General features: G+C 41.3%; 1 protein-coding gene across 12 annotated transcripts in view; it reads right to left on the reverse strand.

The window, feature by feature from the left end:
- Positions 1 to 25,430, reverse strand: part of GLIS3 (GLIS family zinc finger 3) — a 797,279-nt gene that overhangs the window by 318,115 nt on the left and 453,734 nt on the right. For 9 of the 12 annotated variants that reach the window (XR_011379800.1, XM_070051548.1, XM_070051509.1 and 6 more), the window contains 2 exons: positions 22,395 to 22,602; positions 12,205 to 13,303 (listed from right to left, as the gene is read on the reverse strand). Coding sequence is in view for 11 of the 12 variants with exons in the window: in XM_070051548.1 (XP_069907649.1) it covers positions 12,205 to 13,303; positions 22,395 to 22,602 (1,307 nt within the window). In the remaining variant the exon portion in view is untranslated. The remainder of the gene's footprint in view (positions 1 to 12,204; positions 13,304 to 22,394; positions 22,603 to 25,430) is intronic. The other 3 variants (XM_051858255.2, XM_017341600.3, XM_070051559.1) reach the window with 1 other exon arrangement.

Consider the following 25,430-nt stretch of genomic DNA (forward strand, 5'->3'; position numbering starts at 1 on the left):
GTCACTCCCGATAAGCTTGTTTGCCTAGCTTCATTTTCCTAAAACACTTTAAACGTTTCTAGGAGGGGTGAGTGTCGGCAAAACACTGAGCTAGGCCTTGACCCGGGGCTGTGGTATTACATGATGTTTACAATTTGTCATCCTTGGGGGTAATTTTGCAAGCTTAAACACACTAAAGGACATATTATAAGGAGCCAGGCAATTTCATTTTGTTTGAATATATTTATGGAAATGGACCAAAAGTGTCCATAGAGGCACATTGTCATTTTTTCCTTGAGTGTGTGCCAGTTCATGACCAAAAGCAAGCATTCAGAGAAGAGCGGAGCATTTATGACCACACTGTGTGTATCAAATAAGCTACTTTATGAACAGATGGGGAATATTGTGTTTCAGGGTCTTAGTAAAATCACCCTTCACACCAAATTTCTGCGCACAATGGTGAATCTCGGAGTGATTCATTTATGACCTTGCCCTGATAACGAGCAGCTCTCCCTTAAGGGTGAGTGCCTGCGGCACATGAAGACATTGTACATCCTATGACTTACAAAGATGATGAGCAGCAGGGAATTATGTACTAAGAACATGTAATTTGGACAAGGTGGGAAAAACTGAGTAATCCACTTGAGATAAGGAGAGTTTCCCCAGCAGTGGTGACTGTATGGCAAAGGAATCCTTGGAGAGTAAATAACAAAAAAAATGGTTGGGCTGGGAAAGATTTAGTAAGTTGAAAAGCAAGTTATAGGAGCCAGCGCTGATAAGAAAAGAAGAAATAGTCTTTTTTTAAAAAAAAAAAAAAAAACACATTGATGAGACAGGATCTCCACTTATAGAAGGCTCAAAGATCAAGGCAGAAATATTCCTCCTTTTCAAGGGGATTTAGAAAACTGGGGTAGGGTAGGAGTAAAGTAGGAGGTATTTCTAGTGCCCTGTGACAGCTGTCATACTCTGTGCTCACCAATGCTTTGTGTTTGAATTTCATCCTGGCAGACATGAGAATCACACTTCCCAGCTTCCCTTGCAGTCAGCTGGGGTCATGCAACAGAGTACTGCCCAAGGGAACCTGGGAAGAAGTGAAGTGAGTCACTTCTAGATCTGGCTCCTAATACTCATTAACAATCCTCAACAATCTCTCTTTCACCCTAGACTCAGACTACAGAGCCATTAAACAGAAAGTTCCTGAGTCACTATATCAGTGCAAGGAGCTGGCTGCATAAGAATACAAGCAAGAAATAAATCCTTATCGTGCCAAGCCACTGAGATTTGGTGTTGTCTGCTACAAAGTCTAGATTATCTTAATGTATTCCAATAATGCTCTCTTCTTATCATTTGCCTTTTCAAATATCATGTTACTGCCTAAAAGTATCTCTCATCTCATTCTTTGGCACACTGATTTCAGAGGCTTTCAAGAGCAATGGAAAAAATTAATAAGCTTTCAGATCAGTAGAGCATAGGTTATCTAAGGAGAAAAATGGCTGGCATCATTTTCTAAGGAGCTGAGGAGAACAAACTGTTCTTGCTTATAAATTAATGCAAAAAATTCATTTATCCATTTATTTTTATTTTTTTAATTTATTTGTATAAAAGGAAAGGGGGAGAGGAGGGAGAAACCTATCTCCCAGCTGCTGGTCATTCCCCAAATGCTTACAATGGCCAGGGCCAGGAAAGGCCAAGGTCAGGAGCCAGGATCTTCATGTGTGTCACCCACCTGGTGGCAGGGTTTCAAGATGTGTGTTAGCTGCAAGAGGGAATCAGAATCAGTACAGGACTGAAACCCAGGCACTTTGCAATGGGTTGTGGGCACCCCAATTGGTGTCTTAAGAGCTAGGCTAAGTACCTACCTCTCATTTATTTAAACTTTTTACTAAGGGAAATTTATAATCCTCACATAAGTAGAAATAATAGAATAATGAGCCTCTCTGTATCTAGCACCAAGTTTCAAAATGTGTGTGTTCATGTACATATGTATATACATTTGAGGATCAGTATACATTAACCATTGAGCCAGATGCTATGGATAGGACTCAAAGGAGAATAGCAAGTTATACATCAGTATGCAGTGGAAAGAACAGAGTTGGAATCTCAAACTCCAGCAATTACGTAGCCCTGAGGGCTAGGATGAGGATTAAACTAATCCAGTAGCTCAGAAATTTTAACACAATCATTTTCTTTCCCCTAGTTTTTCCTGAAGGAGTTTTGGAAGAGGTTTTGGTCTAAAGGAGACGTTTAATACTTCTTTCCCCATCAAAATGTAGCTCTCTGGGAAGGGGAGCACACTGAAGCTCCCCAACAATCACCACTGTAGGTATGGATTTCTCTTTTGCAAAAGCAGTCTCAGATTGGTAGAGAGGAAAAATACGGAATGAGGCAGGGGGCCTTTGAGGTACCCTGGAAATTTGAGGGAAAAAGACAGGAGGGGGTCACCGCCAATGAGATGGGAGACAAATTTCTATTTTAAAATTTTAAGGGGCAGGCACTGTGGTACATCAGGTTAAGCTACCAACTGCCACACCAACTCTCAGAGTCCTGGTTTGAGCCCTGGCTACTCTGCTTCCAATCTAGCTCCCTGCTAATGCACCTGACAAGGCAGCAGAAGATGGCCAAAGCACTTGGGCTCCTGTAACATATGTGGGAGATCAGGTTGGAGTTCCAGGCACTTTTGCTTAGGCCTGGCTCATCTGAAGAGTGAACCAGTGGATGGAAGCTTGTTCGCTCACTTGCTCTCTCTCTCTCTCTCTCTCTCTCTCTAAAGTGCGCACCTCTGTCTCTGTCTGCCACTCTGCCTTTCAAGTAAATAAATAAACCTTAAAAAAAATGTTAAAGTTGGGTCTCCCATTTTCCTTTCATTACAGCTATTCTCCGAACCCCAATTCCATTCTCGTGGCTAATAAAGCACTGTTGACTGTTTCCTGGGCAACTTTCTCACTAGGAACTGGGACTTAGACTGGGGAAAGGGAGTGTCAGCAGCAGCAGTATTTCCCATAAAAGGACACGTTCATCAGGTCCCAAACTCAGGTCTCAGGACAAAAATGCAAAGAAAAGAAGAAAGAACGTACTTTCAAACAAATATTCTACACACAGAAAAGATGCTCTTCTGGGGAGACAAGCCTGAGAAACTGCCCCATAAATTTTAAGAGTGAGGACCCAGGACCAATTAGATGCTGTGTCCAGAACACTGGGAACGCCTAGGCCTGCTCATATGGGCTCTCAGGCATGCAGCTGACCGCAGTGGAGCTGTTGCTGCTAGAGCAGGGAGCTCCAAGTCCCCCCCGTCACTTGGCCTTCCCCAGCCTAGAGAGGCAATGGGGCCCCACGTGCTCCACATGGAGTCACCAGGGACAGGCGCCATTTTGATGAGAGCTGACTTCATCTGCACTCCTCCAAACATCTCAAGCATTCAGCTCTGTTCTGTATTAATTCAGACTGAGCAGAAAAAAAAATTCCAAAGTAAATCTCAGCAGTGGGGGGAAGGAGTCTTGAAAGGGCTGACAAGCTCGGCATAACAAGTGCCAGTCCAAACCTTTGTTTAACAGTACTTCACTCTCTTTACAGATTACAAAAGGAAATATTTAACTAATGGAAAGCTACTCGTACACAGGATAATGTATGCGGCCTCTGTCCACATCTTAATCATTCTACATAATTGATCAAATAGCTTCGGTCTCCAGTCTCCCCCAGGTTTTTAATTTTTGTCTTTAAAGTCTGCAACAGAAAATGCTTTTATGCCTGTCTCCATTATGTTTCCCTGGCTGATTGCTTAGAATTAAAAAAAGGTGTGTTTCATCTGATGGCTGCCAAGAGGTTCATTTTCATAAAGAGTTAAGCTGTAAGTTTAAAGAGACCATGGAGACGGTCTAGAGGAGCCAAAGCTTCGCTGAAGGAGCACTCAAACAAGTGCTTGCTTCCTGCATGAGACCCTGCATCTGGCGATTTTTTTGTATTTAAGGGGCAGGCATAGATTTGCATTTAGTTTAACTGGGCTTGGCAATTCTTTCAAATTTTAATAACATAGTCCCTATTTGTTGTTAGTGAAAGTTCCCCTAGAGTCCTTGCGGCCTCACTTTCTACTTCTACCTAGTCTTGGGCTCCATGAAACTACTGGGCCATCATTTCTTCCTCTGGGCTTCCATTCCATGCTCCTGTGCTACTGCACACTGCTGTGCCTTGGCTGCAATGGCCTCTCCTTCCCTGTTTCTGCATGAAAGGCTATCTTCTTTCATGATGCAGTCACCTCCTCTACGAAGCCTTCTCTACTCGTATGAGTATACGTCGGAGTTTCTTCCCCTGTTTTCCCATTAAAATAGTTTGCAAAGATCTTTATCATTGCCCTGTTTTAGTATATTCACTAGTATCAACTCTAGAAGACTATGAGATCCTCAAGGGAATATCCCATTTATTTTTGTACACATGCGCACACACACATACACACATACACACACTCACATCAGCTTCCAGGACAGGGTATAGCACATGGTTTGCATTCAGTGACGAAATCAATGAAAGAGCATGCATGGGGTAGACAAATCAGTGCACATTATTTGGGCAGAGTAATTCTACATCATGGCGTTACCAAGACAAATCTCATTTAGACTGATATTCCAATGAAATAGAACCCAGTTCACTCCTAAGAGTGGCCCTATTTGAATAATAAATTGTATGGTCACCCTGACTTTGGAACATTGGGTATAATTACATAAGTGCACTGCTCCTGCCCACCCAGAACTTGGCCATCTCATTTTCCAATCCTTCAGCAACTTTTCAATTAATCTTTTAAAAACAGTTCTTTAAACATCCTTCTAAAGGATGGGATATTCTTCCTACTCAAGTCCAGTACCTATCGCCCAAGAAAATAAAACTAAACACCATGGTGTAAAATGAGAACACACAGTTTCACTGCCCTTTCTCATCAAAGTCAGGATGAGTGATGACACCTATTAAGACGTCTCCCTCTACATGAAGGACACATGGCTGCTCAGAGTTAGAGCAGATGTGAAATCAAGACTGCTCTGTTCAAGTTCTAGGTCTTCCAACCACAAATGTGCTGCCAAGCTTAGAACATTCATTGTCTAGAAGGCCTGACTCAGTAATTATAGCAGAAATTAATAAATCTGCTTAGAAATAATAACCAAACATCTCTTTTCCAAATCACTTCTACCCAGAACTTGAATAAAACATTTCTGAAAGATCAAAGAGAATCAGATAACCTCTATTTTTGGGAAAAATAAATGTGTTTGGTCTTTCACTCTGCACACTCAACTTCTTTCTGCATTCAAAGCTGTCAACGCGGCCATTCAGAGAAATGGTAATTAAGAAATATTCCAAAGGTCACAAAAGACATTTCTAATAAATTGGCAAACTAATTTTTCACACTGCAGTATGAAAGGACAAATAAAATTATATTTTAAAATCTATTTATGAATAAACCTCCAAAGGTTTCCTATACCTTCCTTTTATCTTATTATTTATTAAAGATATACATAATTCTAATTCTAAAAACATTATTTCAGGGCAGAAAATTAGAGAAGAAGCATGAAACAAATATGAATTGAAAGGAGCATTAACCATTATGTAGTTAATGATTTTGTTTAATGAGGATAAAGCCCCAACTATTTAACCTCTTAGGGTTGCTCTCATTATCTATTGCTTTTCATTAATCCTAGAATCACAGGGCAAGGAAACATAAACCACAATTTGCTTTGAAACACTGGCCCAAATCTGCTATGAATTTATTTTCAGGACAAAGTTCATGAAAGGCCAGCTCCCCAGGTAAACTGGATTAAATGCCTTCTAAAGGGAAATCAAATTAAACCACTACCAAATGGCAGGTTTCTCCACTGTGTTTGGGGACTGAAATCCAATTTGACAGATGCCTCGTAGAATGTGGTCAATTCCCCATCTGATGAGAATTTCTGTGGTTTTGCTTTCACCTATTCTAAGGGACCTGTAATTTATAGTGACACGTATATGTCTACAGCACCCTGAACATGTATATACACACGTATATACACAGGTAAATATGTTTGCATCTCTTTCTTATGCAACATTGTTGGAGAATAAATCTTGAGATTTATTTTTTTTTAAATCATTGAGTTTGCATTGAATATTTGACAGACTGATGCCATGTGGGAAATGATTTGGAAGCTACACTCTCTCTGATCTTTACCAGATGTTTCACTGGTGGTGTTTCAGCCTCAAGAGACAAAAAGGATATTAATGTTAATTTTATTTATTTAATCACATCAGGCAGATTTGATAAAAGGGAAAATTCAATATTTTGGTAATTTACCAACTCTTCAGAAGCGTTCATAGTAGCAAAAATGTTTTGAAGATCGTTTTTTATTAAAAGCAGAGAGACTGTGTTATGTTGGGAAGGAAGAACACTCTATCTTACCTTTAAAAATGAGAACGATGTGACAGATTTGTCAGTTCCACTTTTAACTCAGGGAGTCAAATAGGTGGCGATGATACACAGATGGTTCAGCACAAGTGCCTTCCCAGCCTTTGACTATGGGGCACTGAGCAAGAGTGATCTCAGTACAGAAGGGCTGAAAGCCCTCTGCCACCACAGGATCATTCTAGTATCTTCTTATCTCTTGTCTCTGAGTTTTATTCCAACACTAAACTTGCTAATCAATGTTAGGACACTGATGATAATGAAGATGTACACACTGCCCCCTCCACCTTCACTGAAATGACAGGGAAGCTTCTCTTCAGCCAGAGCCCAAGCACAGAGCTTGGAAGCTCATCAGAGTCACCCGGGGAGTTGCGTCAGTCTGATCATATCACAGACTAGGGGTGCAACCCAAGTACCGGTACTTAATAAAGATTTCCAAGTGATTTCCAATGTCAGCCAAGATTAAGAACCACTACCTTAGACTCTAAGTGGGGAGTAGTGAAAACAACTTAATAGTCTTGAAAAAATCAATTTCTCTAGGCTTTGTTCTCATCTGAAAAGTGGTATGTGTGAAAGGGAGTTGCAATGTTGCAATAATTGATTCTCTTTTATTTTTGGATAAAAATGTACACATATAGTTATGAAATATTTCAAATAAGCACCAAAGTACACATAACAGACAACTATGACATCTATACTTAAACAAAAATTAGTATTTTGCCAAGTTTGTCTTAGTTCTCTTTCTATTCAGAAAAAAAAGAAAACAAAAATCCCCACATTCCATTTCTTCCCTCTCTAAAAATATCCACTATGCTAAGGTGACTGGTTATCCTGATCATGACTACATTGCCTCTCCACATAGTTATTTATCTGCAACAATTATACTACATTGCTCAATGTGTGTTTAAATGTACATAAGTGGTACTGTACCACACATATCATTTTTGCATATAATTTTTTCACTTAACCATTGTTTTTTGAGATTTACCCATAGTGATATGAGTGTATTTAATTTTAAATTTCTTTATATTGCTTCATTAGGAATAAACCATAGTTTATTGGTTTACCTTGTATATGGACAATTAATATATTTACACTTTAAAAAAGATGTAATAAACATCTTTTCTCATGTCTCCCCACCACCAGTTACAAGAGTTTCTCCAGGGGAGACACTCAGACGCAGATATCTCATCCACAAGTCTCCAAGTTCTTCCTGAAGGGTTCTCCAAAGTTGTGACACCAACTTACTGTCTCCAGCATGTTAAAGCAGTCCTCATTATCCACACCCTTGTCAATACCTGGTATGAACAGAATGTATTCATTTTTGCCAACATGAAGGCTGTGAAGTGTTAACTAACTGTGACACTTCTAGAAGTATCATCATGGTCACCACAACAATACCAAGTCTTATTAAAATAACGAAACAAAAGATGTTAAAAAAAAAAACACAGCTTGCAATAAATTTTACTTTTCTTCAAGAAATGTCTTACAAGGCTAAAGCTGGCTCATGAACCCATACACCAGGCCATAAAAGAGGACTGGGGACACGGGTCCCAACTCCATATTTATTTTCTTGTGTTCATTATCCAATGTTACTTAAAAAGCAAACTGCCCAATATTCCAGCCAAAGCAAATACTCTGGATTTTGCCAGGCAAAATGCCTGTGGAGAAATGAGTCAATTCATACAAAATTCAAAACTGTCTTTGGTTAGTGACATTTTCATGAAAATCTGTGGGTGGGTAAAAGTTTTGCAAAATTCCTTTTTGCTATTGGATAAAATTCATCCAGGAAAAATAAGCAAAATTTAAGTGGCAACCCACATTCCCCCTAATTCCCTTATTAACACTCCCTAACCTCCAAACACAACTGCTTTCAATTGTGCACGGAGGCAGTGTTGGCATCTCTGGTCCTTCCTGGTAAGACAACCCGGCTCTTCTGCTCACTTTGCCCTGATCAAGACAGGCCTTCTCATGAGAGGGACTACAGACAGAACGTGCCTGATCTCACTCGGAACACACCTTCCTGGAACACCATCCAGGCACTGCACACCCTTCCACTGACTGGCAGAAAGACCAAGGGTAAAAACATTCTTAGTGTGCACTCTGCTGGAACCATTACCATGGATACTGTTAGGGAAGCCCAGTGTCTTTCTATGGTTTTGGGTTACACTCTAGGTTGTCCTTCTGGGAACATGAAACAAGGGTTTGAAAAAGAGACAAACTCAGACTTCATGAGGTGCTCTGACTTGAGAGTCTGGAACCTTACCGTCTCTGAAAAACTTACTATAATTCTACATCATTACACCTAGAAATGCTCAACTGATCTGGTAATTCCAAGATGTACCAAGGCTGGGCCTGATCTAATGCCAGAAAGGCTGAAACACAATGATTTGCCACCTGGAAATTACCTTCGTTAATAGTTAGCTATGAGCGCACTGGGGTATTTTTTCAGTGGAATATTGTTGCATCCCAGGCTCTGATTCAGCTGAGCTCTGCCTCCTTGCTTGCTGAGGCACTTCAGTTCTCAAGGCCTGTGCCCCTGGCTGGGACTGTCTCTGGCAATCGAGACCAGGCCTGGAGAGAGAGCAGCTGGTCAGGATTTCAACAGAAGCAGTAAGAATGAGATCTTCAGAAGGGTGGAGTTGTTTGGGTGGGAAAAGGAACAGAATCCATTCTCTTCCTCCAGTAATTGAAACAGTATGCCCCCCTCCTACCCTGGTTCTGCCACCTAAAATCCTACATGATCTGAATCTCAGGGGTCTGGCTAAGGCTAAAGAGTCATAATCAGAGATTGTGAGAACATGTTTTCCTGTACAGAAAAGAGAAAGGGAGTTTGGCATGAGGTGAGGATGCCAGTGGTAGGCTCTTACTGTAAGCAAACTGTCACGGAGAACTCTTGTCATACGCCCACTTTTTTTACACATGACTTCCAGAAGCTCTTTGTGCTGCTGCTTGTAGTCATAGTCACCAAACATAATGGGATCACCATCTCCCTCTTGGGTCAATCAGCTAACTGAGCAAAAGCGATGACCAATTCTGTTATATGCAGAAAATTAATGGTTCAACACAGGTAAAACAAAAACGGATGGAGTTTTATTATTTCAACTGCTCCTGGCCTCTGTATGTGGCACAGACACAAAAACCTAAAGATCATTTCTTCAAAAGAAGAGTGTGGTCACTTTCCTTGGAAAAGATCTTGAACTCTGAACCAACTGCCATCACATTTTGTGGTGACAGGAGATGAAACACTCAGTTTTAATAGTTTTTTGCATCTAGGTCCCAATAGTATAAAGATTAATTGTTGAAAAGGGAAGAAAAGTATGTCTGGCTTTTTTTCCCAGGTACACATTCACTTTAAGCACAATATCTTCTATCCATAGACTATACCTAGAGACAACTGCTACACTTTCACAGCCAAATCCACCGCTGCCAGTTGACTACAACCCTACAAATCAAACAGATGACATGCAGCAACATAACATATTTCAGAAGGCATAATGCCCATGATAGTATGTTCTATATGGAACTGGATGTCCTCCTTCTAAAAATAGATAGTCCCAATGCTACAACTGCAGCATTAATCAACTCCTAAGAAACCCTGTTTTGTATCAATATATTTTCACTGGAAATAATTGCTTTGTAGTTCTACATTTGATAGCTATTAAATTAGCTATTTGAATCTTGCAAAGAGTCTACCCAGAAGTGTGTGGGAAGTGGGCAGCTTAGGGGAGAGAAATCACCTCCCATATCCATCCTGAATAATACCAATAAAAAAAAAAACTAGGCAGAGGCCTGCAAACATTCACCTCTCATCTTAATCTGTCACTCAAATATTTCTATTTTTAATATTCATCATGTACTTTAGAAAAAGCCAACTTTATAAAGTTATGTGTCTTTGCAAAGTCTGGGAACAGTGGGAAAATGGGGAAATCCTATTGCACAAAAATTAATTTTGCAACGCAAAAAAAAATTTTTTTGGATAATTCAAGCCTTTATGTTTATTTCAGTAAAGCCAAATCCAGTAAACTATTTTCAGCCAGGATTAGTCAGAACTGAAAGGTTGGACTGTTTTCCTTCAGAGACTGAATGTCTTTCCTGCCTGCCATAGACTGGTGTGTTCCAAACACAGTAAATGGAACTGCCTTCAATTGCTTGTCTCTTTCTGACATTTTTAATGCAGAACCCTAGTGACAGAGTAAGGTTTTGCTGCCTGCAATGTAATTATTCTTTTCACTCCTAGAACATGGCATTCTCACAACATACCAGCTTCAGGTTTTCCTTAAGAAAAATCACAACATGGGGCATAATGTAATGAGAAGAAATGCAATTTCATTCCACCAGAGATTCTTCAAACTGTTTCAAAAATATCTACTGGACAGTGAAAAGGTGCTTCGAATGCCTGCATTACAGCTGTCACCTGTCTGGTTTGCTTTTGTACAAATCAGATACTTTGGCCAATTTATAATCAAACATAAATGCAGTCCAGATTCTTTATCATCATGGCATACTATAAAGGAAAAAAAAAAAAAAAAGAACTCTGGCTGGGGGGCCCACAGTCCAAGTCAGTTCCTTTCCACACTGATTTAGTTATGTCACATAGGCAGGGTCTTCAAAAAGTTCATGGAAAATGTGTATTATGAAAAAAACTATGCATTCCAAAATTGCTTTGTACCAAAATATACTTATCTTTGAGTTCCACCTTCCCACAAACTTCTTGAAGAACCCTGTCTTTAGCAACATGCAGAATATGCAATATCCAGAGAGTACATAGAATTTTCAGATTTTCACTGTAAAAGAAATATTTCTGTCCATCTAAACTAATTTGAAACATATGCTCTTCTTTTTTCCAAGAGTTAAGTGAGCTGTCTGAGATTGTGCAAAGCCATCCTGGGGTCCCAGGGGTGATGTCCTGCTTATAAACCCTGAGGGTTTCTGTGAGGTGTGAAATTGTTGTGAAATCATTTAAGAATCATATTATTCAAAAATAGCACATTTTGCCAAGAAACAGAGAGCGTTCCAGGCCTGGTGCTGTGAAAGTGGGAGGCAGGGGAGAAAGAGACATCAGGCCCACTTCCTTCAACACCAAAAGCACATTCCCTTCTCAGCTCTTTTTCCTTAGACCTTTCCACGAAAGTGTCTCTCAAAACGAGGTGAGATCCTGTGAGGCGCAGCCCCCATAGCATGCCCAGGCTGTTTTCACACTGGAGGCACATCGTTATCCAGTCTCACCACTCTGGAAGGTATAGCGTGCAGGCATGCGGGTGTGTACAGCCACACTCTTACTAGCCAAGTTGCTAAGTGGTGACTTCCTTTCCAAATATCAGAACCACCCCCCCCCCACCCACACACACACAAACATCCCCAAGTCTCACTCAGTTATTGGAGAGGAGGGGAAAATCCCTAAATATTTGTCTTGGGACAGAGCTGAAGCTTGCTGGAGTGTGGTGTAGATTTCTCTCTTTCGGCCATCCTTGCAGATTAAGGAAACCCCATGTTTGTGCCTGGCCAGGATCCTCCAGGATTTTGGACAATGTGGCAGACTGACCAGTGCTGCAGGGTCGATCATGTACCTACCCAGAACAGAATCGAGAAAGGCAGAGAGATCACAGCCACTAATGATTAAAGCCCCCCCGCCACTCCTTCACGCTGAACAGAAGTCCACTCTCATGGGTCCCTGGACCTGCACACATCCACATGGCTATGAGAGAAGACCGCGCACAGCCTTGACCCGAGAACCACATAAGGAGAAACATACGCATGGAAGAGCCATCGAGGCCTTCAGGCCAGGTCACCCGTGGGCTTCAGAAACTCACCGTACACTTGTTGGGCTTCTCCCCGGAGTGGACTCTCATGTGGATCAGCAGTTTGTAGCGGGCGTTGAAGGGCTTGTACCGACGAGGACAACCAGCCCAGAAGCAGGTGAAGTCCTCGCCTTTGCGCTGGTCTATGTGGACCTTCTCGATGTGCCGCACCAGCTCCTCCTGCTGGTCATACAAGGCGCTGCAGTCTATCCAGCGACAGCAGTGCTTGCCTCCTAGGTCGTCCATCTCCCCATCCTCGTCCAGTGCGGTCTGGGGCAGGGCCAGTGGCTGGGCGTGGCCCAGGAGCTCTGGGTGGTGCAGGTGCGGGTGGGCGTGGTAGGGGGGCGGAGGTCCCTGGGGCTGTGGCAGAGGAGGCAGGTCAAGGGCGCTGCCCGGAAACTCTTCCAGGCGCTCGGTCTTGAGCAGGCCGGCTGGCTGGCCATCAGGGCCTGGCAGGCGGTTCTGCACCACCATGTTGTTGACCTGCCCGGGCTGCAGGCCGCCATGCTCCAGCTGCTGCATGCGCTCGTACTCCAGGGCGCAGTCCTCGCCATAGGCTGGCAGTGGCAGGCTGCCGCTGGCCACCAGCACGCTCTTCTGGCCACTGGGCACCGGGCACGGCTGCGGGATGCAACTGCCACGTACCCCCAGGAAGTGCCCATAGACTTCAGGCTGTGGAGACACGTTGGCCGGGGAAGCTCTAGACCCATTGATGTAGGCCACCAAGGACGTGGGCGAGGTGCGGATGATGGTGTTGAAGTCTATCCCGATGCCGTCGGACAACGGGGACAAGGACAGTGCTCTCTTCTTGGAGCGAGCAGAGTGGGACCTGGTGGCTGAGTGCCGGGGACTAGAGTAAGGAGAGTGGCTATTTTCCATGCCGAAAAGATAGGGTGGCAATGAGTTAGAGACACTACTGCTGGACATGGATGTCCCGGGTGGAAGGTTAAGGAGGTCGCCTAGATCAACCCCATTCTGAGAGCCGTGGCTGGAGGAAAGGGAAGGGAGAGTCCTGTAGCCTTGCGACCACTCTTGCTTCACACTCAAGGCCGACTGACTCTCCGACAGACTCAAAGTTGTAGATGCCAGAGACTCACGTGAAATAAGGGACCTGGAACAGCAGCCAGAAGGGAAGGAAAAAAATAAATATTTTAGCAGGATATGCATTGCTTAAGAGCTAAAAGAACACTGCATTGACAATCCCTTAAGTATTTCTCCTAATTACATTCTTTGCTAAACACACATTCTTGGGCTAAGATAAAATCCGGGGCTTTTAGTTCCAGGTAAATAATATTTTACTGAGAAGAACAATAAAAGCTAATGCTCTCCAAAATAATAAAATGAAAGATCTATTGTTATAAATAATCTCAATACTTGAATGACAATAAATGGTCCACACTTTATTTTTAAGCACGTTTTTTCATGTGGGGAAAAGTTACAGACCTGGGAAAAATTATTGATCCCTGTCATGGAAAACCAAATACGCAAGTATTTTTTAAGTACCTACTGTGTGCTATGACAGGCATTGCAGGAAATATGAAGGTCCTTCAAAAACTTTGTGGAAAATGGAATTTAAAAATCCATGTATTTTTTGACTCAGAAAAGTTTTCAAATCTAGGCATAGTATTATCATAATATGAATATCTATGAACTTTCTAAAAATTTATTTACTTATTTTATTTATTTGAAAGGCAGAGAGAGAAAGAGAAACAAAGAGATGTCCCATCTGTTAGTTCACTCCCCAGAATCCCTGCAATAACCTGCACTGGACCAGCTGAAGCCAGGTGTCAGAAACTCCCATGGCAATGGTAAGGACCCAGCTACCTCAGCCATCACCTCTTCCCTTCCAGGGTGCGCATTAGCAGAAAGCAGATGAGTCAGGACTCAAACCCAGGCACTCCAATAGGGGATGTGGGCATCCCAAGCCATATCTCAATGCCCACATCAAATACCCAACCCTCCATGACCTTTTTGAAAACACATGGTACAAGTCTAAAATGGGAACCCAGGCTTAAAGTCCAATCCATCTGGGGAAATAACATAGAAATCCATGCTTTGGGAGCAGGGGGTGGAGGCAGCACTGTGGAACAGCGGGTAAAGCTGCTGTCTGTGATAATGCTGGCATCCCATATGGGCACTAGTTCGAAACCTGGCTGCTCCACTTCCAATTCAGCTCCCTGCTAATGGCCTGGGAAAGCAGCGGAGGATGGTGCAAGTGCTCCCACCCACGTGGGAGACCTGCAAGAAACTCCTGGCTTTGGCCTGCTGAGGCCATCTGAGGAGTCAACCAGCAAATGGAAGACCATTCTCTATCTGTCTCTCCCTCCCTCTCTCTCTCTGTAACTCTGACTTTCAAATAAATAAACTCCCACATTTACAGCAGCTCAATTAACAACAGCTAAGATGTGGAATTAACCCAAACGTCCATCAGCAAATGACTGGATAAAGAAATGGTGGTACATACACACAACAGAGTACTACTCAGCCATTAAAGAAGAATGAAATCCTTTGTTTCACAACAGAATGGATCCAACTGGATGCCATTATACTTGGTGTAATAAGCCAGTCCCAAAAAGACAAATATCATATGTTTTCCCTGATTTATAGTAACTAATATAAGGAGTACATAAAATGCAATGTATATCAGTGAAACTAACATCTTCAGATCTGATTTTTTTTATAGTCTTTGTCTATACTCCTGAAAAAAATAGTGTTTTTTTCTACTTAGTACTTGTTGAATTCTTTATTTAGTAGAAGGCTAAGCTTGTGATTATAAAGTAAACTGAAGTATGTCATTGCAAAAATTGAAAGAAAAATAAAAAAGGAAGGAGGGACGGTAGGGTGGGAAGTATCATTGTGTCCTTAAAACTGTGTATATGAAATGCATGAAATCTGTTCCCTTTACATAAATAAAGAAGGTTTTTAAAAAAAATCTGTTCTGGTTTCAAAAATAAAGAAATCCTCAAAGTCAAAGAGTAATCCCGGGGATAATTTCATAATTGTGGAATAATAATTTCACTAACATTAAGGGATTATGAAGATTATTTTTTAAAAGATAGCACCTCAGTCTGTCAGCACGTAGTCACAACATCACATCATCTCATGGAATAAAATATATATATATATAAAGTGCAGCTTTAACAGGAGTCACTGTGCACTTACTCCTCATGTAGGATCTCTGTCCTTAATGTGCTGTACATTGTGATTTAATGCTATAACTAGTACTCAAACAGTATTTTTCCCTTTGTGTTTCTATGTGGGTGCAAACTGTTGAAATCTTCACTTAATATATGCAAAACTGATCTTCTGTATATAAAGAGAATTGAAAATAAATCTTGATGTGAATGGAAGGGGAGAGGGAGTGGGAAAGGGGAGGGTTGCGGGTGGGAGGGAAGTTATGGGGGGGGAGCCATAAAAAATAAAATAAATAAAAAAGTGCAGCTTTACTATGTAAGGGAGTAACAAACTGAAATCAAATCCTATTTGCAATTATGCATGGGGACCATGGGGACTTTAATCACATGTGATAGTCCTGGGTATCCTGTGAACTCTTATCCTTAAACCACAGCAGCTTTGGGTCAAGAGCAGATTATTCACTCTCAGGGGTTCATTCTTACAACAATTCCTTTACTACTGTTACCCTTTATAAAACATGCCCTATGTGTTGCAATATGTTATCTGCATATCAATACAGTTCATGATGTAGCTCTGGTGACTTGAAAGGTCACTCTGCTTTACTATGACATTGTTGCCTTAAAAATAAGAGAAAAGCTATGTTCCTTGGAGGGAAAATGTGTCACAAAGAGGCTGGAAATATCTACCTATGAATATGCACTGTATTCCTGGACTTGGACATGGTGTGCAGCAGAAAAGCCTGGCTTATTTATCTGTCCCTGCACTGGCTTTCTACAGACATTGTTTTTTTTTTTTCTGACAAAAATTAATCGCAATAAAGTTACATAAAATGTGCATCTCCCCAAAATGAACACATTTACTATCTGCAGCTGGAAAACATCAAGCTGTTGCAAAGGAACTGAGGAAAAGAGAAGCATTTTCATTGCACCTGTTCAACTTATTCCATTTCACAACACGGAAGCCAGGAACACAGTTTCCTACAAGTATGAGCCACTAGCAGGAAAACATCTTTGCTCCAAAATACCCATCTAAGATGATAACACCATGATGGACACAATGTCACCATCGAGTGAAGAAATGTTTACCAATGATAAACACAGCAGGAACTTACGTCCAGTGGCCCTTCACATAGATTTTTTTTTCCTGGTCCACATCCTTACATTTAGGCTGAAGTCCTTTTGCCTCAAAGTGGTTTCTGAACCATCTGCTTTCTTAGTTCCCAGTGGACACTTTTCAATTATTTTCCTGGCACACTTGCAGCATGTCACACTCTTTCCCGCAAGCCTGGCTCAAGACTCCTGGTGATTGGATGTCAGGGGTCTTTCGGTCCCTTCCCCAGTGACATACAGGAATTGCTTGTGGACTCGAGCTCAATCAGTGCTCCTATCACAGACCAGGCAGTGTGACCTGCTTTCCGCTGTGAGGTTGAGAAGATTCCGAGTCCATAAAGAACCAGAGCTTTCCTCAGCCACGTGGCGGAGGGAGTGCTCATTCTCAGGGGGTGCATCTGCCTGTCGCCGCCACACCGGAACACTGCAGATGTGTAAGCAGTGACTAACAGAACATGTATGCTATCCACCTGCATAAACTGTGCTTATCAAATTCTCTTGCTTTGTGTTAGGGCAGCCCACGATGAGACATGTTCACCTGTCCCATTGTTGAGAGACCATCCTCATTTCTCTCAAATTACACCTATCTGCGGTTCAGCTTCAGTCACAGCACAATCCGTGCGGGCACATGCCTTAACTCCTTGCACATCTCAGTTTTCTGAGATAGTCATCATATGCTTTTCAGAAAGTAAATTCTATATTGTAATCATTAAAGCAATAATACCGAGAACACTCTCTTCTACCTTGAACATCTATTAAGAACAAAACTACCAAAGAAAGACCTTTGCTTAGCAGCCAGTCTTCCTCCTTTGCAATTACCCAGACCTTTCCAGCTTTTGAAGTTCTAATCCTCAAGATCTCTTCCCAGTACACTAGCTCTCAAACAGTCCTCTTGCCAAAGAACTTAGGTAGTATGTTCATTTTAGACATCTAGGGGTGTAATCTTCCTCAACAAAATTCACTCTTTTCAACAGAATAGCTCATTTTTATCTCCCAGTATGGGCTGGAGTGTGTTAGATACTAAATACTCAAAAGTATTAAGAGGGGCTAGTGCTGTGGCGTAGCAGGTAAAGCCACCACCTGCAAAACCGACATCCCATATGGGCAGAGTTCGAGTTACAGCTGTTCCACTTCTGATCCAGCTCCCTGCTAATGTACCTGGGAAAGCAGCAGAAGATGAACCAAGTGCTTGGGTCTCTGCACCCTCATGGAGACCCAGAAGAAGCTCCTGGCTCCTGGCTTCAGATCAGCCTAGCTCTGGCCTCTGCAGCCATTTGGGGAGTGAACCTATGGATGAAAAATCTCTCTTTCTCTCTCTCACTGTGCCTTTCAAATAAATAAACCTTTTAAAAATCATTAACAAAATTAATAATCAATAGAACAAATCAATCACTATTTAAAGTTTACAAATAATTTCCCCACATGAAGAGATTTTAAAGTGTTCATGGACAGATACAATTCAAATGTAAGTTTATTTTGGTGCAAAAAAAAATTGAAATCCATGGACAATTTTTTCATAATAGGTGTTTGCCATGAACATTTTGAAGATGCTTCATATATTTTTTCATGAGTTTATAAAGAATAACACTGTTTTATAAAGAATAACACTGAGGTTCTATGAAATTACTCCCAGTGATACTAGAGCTGGAAAAAAAGAAAAAAGGACCACAGTCCTTCGGAAGTTTCAAGGAAGGAGCACATGATACGCGGTGACCTAACACGGATGCTTTGTTGTGTTCTCCACTTGCTGCTTCAGAATGCTCTGCCCGACTGAATGAGCCGTTGAGACAGAGGCTACGCCCGGAACCTATGCTTTCTGTTCTGCAACCTGAAACCCCTGCTGCTACCCACACAGGGCCTATGGGAAAGACAGTGACAAAGAGTTGTCACTGTACTGAGAGCATTCTCCATTCCTACACGTTCATCCCACTCTGATTTTCTTTCTGGTGATGTTAATTCAGAGCTATGTGTGGAAGGAAAGGAGATACATCTCAAACAAAAGAAAACCACTGTGAAGAACTCAGGAGCCACCAGCAAAAGGATCGTGGTGGCTGGTGGAGCAGGCACTCAGAACTCTCTGATAAGGCCATATACGGCGTGATGACCAAGCTGAACTGCTTGGGTCAGTGACAAGCTCAAAAGAAGTTGTAATTTAGGGATCACATGGAAACTGATGCTCAAGAGAATATTCCTGTTTCAGACACACACAGACCAAGAGGGGGAAAGGCCAGTCATAGTCTATCTGCAAGTTCTTTTCTGCAAGTTTGTGCCTTCATAAATTCCCCCCAAGAATGAGCACTGTGCCTGAAGACAGGATAGCTTGATAAATGCTAGAACTCACAGCAAGTTCAGCTCCCTTGCCCTCCTCTGCGCTTTGCAGACATTTGCTCTACACTGAAAGGAAATCACCTCCAAGTCCTGGGTTAGGAGATGAAAAGCTTGACAGAGTGTCTTTTGGGATCTTGAATAACACTGTAGGGTGAACTTTGTGACTGAGAAGCTAAGTCAGACTGAGCAAAGCCTTTAGATTTTCTCTATCTTGAATCCATCATGTCTTCAACAGGGCTAAGATTTGAAGAAAGTTTATGAGTATTCTGTCATAAAATGCAGACTCACAATGCATGTACAAACACTAGAGAAGCTAAATATCTATAAAAATTCATGCAAGTAGCATCCCGTATTTTCTACTGCCAACTTTTGCCAGATTGATAGAGGAAGTCACTGTTCAAGGTTATCACATCAGCTTCTTAACCTTGTCATTTTTAGGGGAAAAATACACACAATGGCTATATTACAGAGTTTTAGCTACACCTAAATTGTGAATGGCTCCTAGATCTTCAAGATCAGAATATATAATTTGAATTTATTATTAAGGGGGCAAAGTCAGAAATGACTGGAAAATTAATTGAGGCCAATTCATAGCATTAGGGTAGGATTCCCAACATTAGATTAAATAGAACCCAACAAAGGTAAAGAACCATTCTCTCCAAGATGAGCGCCCCAAAAGAAAAAATGCCCCAGGAATGACAAAAGAAAAACTACAGCCAATAAGTCTATGAAAATTATGCAATATTAGCAATAATTAAGAATTGCAGGGGCTGGCATTGTGGTATAGTGGGTTAAGCCACCGCCTGTCACACCTGCATCTTATATGGGCACTGGTTCCAGACCCAGCTGCTCCACTTCCAATCCAGCTCCTTACTAGTGCACCTGAGAAAGTAGCAGAAGATGGCCCAAGCACTTGGACCCTGCACCCATGTAAGAGACCCAGAAAAAGCTCCAGATACTTGGCTTCCACCTGGCCCTGCTGCCGTTTTGGACGTGAACTGGCAGATGGAAGATCTTTGTCTATCTCTCCCTCTCTCTGTCTCTGTATAACTCTTTCAAATAAATAAAAATAAATCTTATAAAAAGAATTAAAATTAAGATAAAATTACATTTTACTTATCAAACAGGGAAAAGTTATCAAAATAATAACACTAAGTATTTGGTAAAGTCTGAGAAAACTGACACTCCTCAGACTGCTGGGAAGTTTACAAGTGAGTAGGTCTTTTCTACAGTGAGAATGCATATCACAAACCTCAACACTGTACATCTCCTTTGATCCAGAAGACTTTACTTCTAAGAATTTATTCTAAATCATCAGAGATGTGCAATAGAAGGTTTACAGATTGAACCAAGAAAGCATTCTTTGTCATTCTGAAATCAAGAGAAGCAACTAAATGCCCAGTAATAAAAGACTGATGAAAAAGTATAGTTTCATTTATATACTTTCTTTTTAAAATTGAATCTTGTGTAGGGAAGCCATTAGGTGATCCTGAGGAAGAATTTTATCATAAAATGAGGTGTTTGTGATATATTAACTGGAAAAACTCAATAGAAAACATGTAAATTATTATATGAGTTTGGTAGGAAGGAACACCTATGCCCACAATAAATGTGGTTGCAGGTCACTGGAAGGATGTGTATCAAAACCACACACATGGCTTCTGGGCTTCTCTCTGAAGCCCATCATTTACTGCCATGGCCTTTCCATAGTCTCCATGTGTTCTACTGTCAATCTGAACAATAAAAATAACCAGGGGAAAACAGTGAATTTTACAGCTTTTCACAGTTGAGCATCTTTCAGACAGAACCATTTCTGCCCCTTCTCCTGCATGATCTATCTCCTGGATGCCCACACAAGTAAAGCCCTAAGCTGATTCCTCCTGCATCATCTTCATGTCCAGAGAGTAAAATGCCTCCGAGTTGAACTGTTGCCTCTCAACCTGTCTCTCCCCAGTGGGAACACATGAACCAATTCAAGGATCACAAATAAATGTGACCTTGCCATAACTGCTAAAAGTAGGTTCCATACTTTACCAAGCTACTTCCCAATTCTTGTTCCTTTGCTCATCCTGCAAGTAACTTTTCTCCACAGAAGGACTCAGAATGCATAGTCTAAAACATTCATCAGTGCATCTTGAAGGCTTTGTCTTTTAAGGATATAAAATTATGCTAAGGAACCAAATATGCCAGAAAACACTGAGATAATGACCTCTCTCTGGCTGACCCATGAAAGGGACTGCATAAGGTACACGGCTTGTACAGTCTGTACTCTGCCGATCGTCAGTCTCTTCATTAATTATGACTCTCTGCCTTCAAGGCATGGGCTGGACTTGCCACAGACAGGAAGCTGAAGGCTTCCCAATGACACCCATCCATGAGCACAGTTAATTTTACATGCAGCACTCAGCAAGTCTGAGGAATCCCTTAAGGCATAATCATCAATGGGAAAATGACAGCAGCTTCCCATCACAAAAAGTCTCCAGTGAAAAACAAGTTTCCACCTCATGAAAAAACTGGCATAAATAAATGATTCCAGGAACTATGATTTCAGAGGCTGCAAAAGTGGCTGGCAGGACAATGGAGAGTTATAAGGAGAATTGGGGGTGGGAGGAAAGGAAGAAGAACCAGGAGCCCAGAGCTGCAAGGCATGAGTGGGTCCTAGTCCTCAATGAGGATGCCACAGAGATGCAGAGATAAAGCTCCTTTGCAAGATCACAGTTACAAGAGAAGTAGCACTAAGGGGCAAAACTTCGCATTGTGTTTTCCCAAGATAATACCTGGAAGATAAAATAATTTACTTAAAACACAAAAACATGAGTAGACCTTAAACACTGCACAGTATTGTGGTTTTATGCTGTCTCTAATATCAATCTTCAGAAACAGTACCATTTGTCTGAGTGAATTCCCAATTCTATTCAATTCTCTCCCATGGAGATAGATACATGACATATAGTATCTACTGATTCTGGCACCTAATCATTGTGCTGAAGTGTTATATAACTCACACATAAAAGTATGTCTTTCCAGATACACCACGTTTTAAATTCATGATTTCTATCTATATTCTTTATACTATCTCCCTTAACTTCAATTATTATAGTATACAGACAGTAGGTACTTAATAAATATTTGGGTAGATAGGTAGATGGATGGATGGAAAGAGTGACAAAACACCTTGTAAAGCTACCTGGAAACTGCGACATATGCAATGAAAACCCATCAGGTGGTGTAGCTGTACATAGAACATTTCAATTTGTTAGGCTATGACATGACTTGCCTCACCAGAAATTGACAAATTTACACATTGGGTTTCAGTCACTAAAGTCTAAACATCTGAAATTGGGCATTCATTTCCTTCATACCACAAGATAGTATGTGTAGAAACCATTCCTCCCAATAAAGATGATACCATGATACATACTTAGTTTTTAGACACACTCCCCTACAAGGCTCAAATTATAGAGCTGCTTGAAGATTTAGTATGCATGTGCGCATGTGTGTAGGGGTGTGTGTGTGTGTGTGTGTGTGTGTGTGCATGCAAGAGAGAGAGAATATTGAGGAAGAGAAGAGAAAACACTCATGTGATGTGATCATACCACAAAGAAGGAGGAAAAAAAAGTAACTTGAGACCTGGTATCTGAAGGAGGTATATTCAGGTTGGCTGCATTCATAGCCCTCTGTAAGCTAGGACTGATCTGGTTGCATGCTGTAGAGACCTGGCTTGCTGGAGGTGAAATGGGTCCCAGTCGCTGAACCATCATGGGACTGCTGGTGACCACTAGATTGTTGCAGCTGCCTTTTCCAATGGACTTGCACTGAGGCCCAAAGCCAAGAGCCCCTAAAAACAAATGAATCAGGTTAGCTTCCATGCCCCTTACATCAGAAATCAGTTCATATACACATGTGCACACTTCTAGCAGGACCCATCTTTAGAGACAGTCCTTGGGTCTTGTAGGTTTGATTTTTTTTTTAGTATTAGTGATACCATCAAGCTTTCTCTAATTCTAGTGAAAAAGCCATAATGTTACAATAGGAATCTTTCCATAATCACCACTCATAGATAATGCATGTGCTTGCATTGTACTCCTTCTATACAGAAGTGTTCAATTATAATAAGAAGAGCTGTATTTTATAATATCCTTACCTAAACAGTTAAGATGATAAGTGGTTGGTACTTTCTATATCAAACTCAAGTTTTTCCTAGAATGGCTAATATCTTGAATCATTCAGCAGGGAAAGTTGACACAGCTGAAAAAACCTGTTTAACTGGTTCATTTCATTCCAAATCTGGACTTTCAAAAAATCTCTTTAAAGGACACAGTCTGGCTGCATCTCCCTGATATGGGTTTTTTCCTCTCTATTCCCCAACAATCATCATACGATATCTACCCCATTTAAAAACTGAGGATGAGATAGTCACAAACAAAACACTCGTGCAGTAAGAAGCACTGTAATCAACTTGGACACTGATTTTTCATTTGCAGTAGTAACAATCATTCAATGTAGTAAAATTTGGTACATACCCAAAGTGGAAAGAAAATAAGTACAAACCCACAAGAATCTGTCGTTATGGAAAAGTGAAAAGCAAAGAGGAGAAAGACAAACATTGCCATGACTCATTTATAAAAAATAATAATAGTTGACTCATTCTAGACATTCTTTTTATGTGCAAGTGCTTTTTCAAACATTTTTTGCCAACAACCTGATCAAGTCTCAGTAACTGTACACTCTGTTCCCACTCCTAACAATTATAATCTCAGTTTTTAATAAATTAGGTCTAAAATTTTCTCACCAAATTTTCCATCTTTTTCATATAGTTGAGATCAAAGAAGGTAGAAACAGAAATTTTTTCTTGGAGGGTATAATTTCCTTTTCTTTTCCCAATTTTTAAATAAATAGCAAAAAACCCCTTACTTTGTCATCTTTTATATTATCTCCGAAGGGTCCCCCAAAACCAAAGGACATTGGAGTCATCCTCAGGTTCTCACGGATGCAAGTGCACAATGCTGGGAGAGTCAGAGCACCCTCAGCTGGCAGGAACCTGGCTCAGATCCAGCCTTTTGGGAAACTAAAACCCAAGTGGTAACGGACATGCCCAAGGTCACGGAGGGATTTCGTGACAGCAGAAACTGAATGCACCAGGGTATATTTTCATGACATCTGTGGGCTTAAGTTGGGTTCCAAGTTTCTTCCATGGAAACTTTCCAAAATCATCAGCTCTAACAGAAATTTCTGATTTTTTTTTCAGACATGCAAACCAGAAACTCCCTTCCACCACTCCCAATGCAGCTTATCCATGATCCATCTTCTTGTACCTTGAAAGATCAGTGTACAGATACTCTGTCTTCATAATTCATAAAGCATTGTACCATTGGGGCTTTGCCTTCATGCTGACAGCAGTGCATACATTTTTATGTAACGCATCATACATTAAGATCTTGATAAATTCCAAAGCCCAAGGCATTTGCATTTCAAACTCTCATTTTACCTGGGAAAAAGGCAATGTGATGGGCTTGTAGCCTAGTCTAGGAAGTTAGACACCTGCATTACTTCCCCAAGTCCCAGTGCTACCAGCCATGGTACTAAAAGTAACATCTGACATCAAGTACTCTGCCAAATAGCAAGTCCTGTATTCATCTAAGGAACTCAATCATTTCATCCTGACTCTTCTTCAATAAAAAAGGTATTGATGAAGGGCACACATTGTGGTGTGGGAGTTAAGCAACCACTTTAGATGCCAGCATCCTATATCACAGTGCCAGTTTGAGTCCTGGCTCCCCCACTTCTGATTCAGCTCCCTGCTAATGTGCCTGGGAAGCAGCACATAATGGTTCAAGTACACAGGTCCCTGCCACACACAGGAGAGACCCAGATGGAGCTCTGGGTTCCCAGCTTTGACCCAGCCCAGGACTGGCTGTTGTAGGCATTTGGGGAGTAAACCAACAGAATCACCATATCTCTTTCTCTTTTGCTCTCTCTCACTCTGGCTTTGAATAGATGCAAATAATTTTAAAAAATTGAAAAATATGTATTAATATTTACCCCTAAATCAAAGACATATTAGCAGCTAGAACAGCACATTCAAGAAATATTAATTGATGGCAAAGTATTTCAACACTTTGTTTAATCAAATCTAAAATGCCATATACCATAAGGCGTACCATTATTTTGTCAACTAAGCATGTGCATGGTGTCCAGATTTCAGAGATGTTGTGATGTGAAAAGGCACACACCTTTAAATCAATAAATACCAACATACTTCTGAAACATTTCTGTTAACCCTTGCCTAGTTCATGCTCTTTTCTCTGTCTGGAATGGCCGCCTCTACCTAGGGAGCATCTCTGCATCTTTCAAAGGCCCACCACTCTTTCAGACCTCCCTCCCTCGCAAGCAACTGTGCAGATCTGACCATTCCTCCTTCATTCCCCTACAGTAGCCACCACAGCACAGCTGCCTCAGCAGCTCTCACGCTTCAGAGGACTGAACTGCTGTCATGCAACCCGACCTCCTGTCTATAATACTTTATTGCTTTTTGAAGACCAAACCCTGGTTGAAGGCATCTCTGCTTCATTAGCACCTAGCCCAGGGCATAGTATACAGGGCACAATAAAATCTGTCCAATGAAGCTAAGAACAAATCAAACTAAAAGACAATTACATGCTGGCG

The sequence above is a fragment of the Oryctolagus cuniculus genome, chromosome 1, assembly GCF_964237555.1.
Source record: "Oryctolagus cuniculus chromosome 1, mOryCun1.1, whole genome shotgun sequence".
NCBI lineage: Eukaryota > Metazoa > Chordata > Mammalia > Lagomorpha > Leporidae > Oryctolagus > Oryctolagus cuniculus.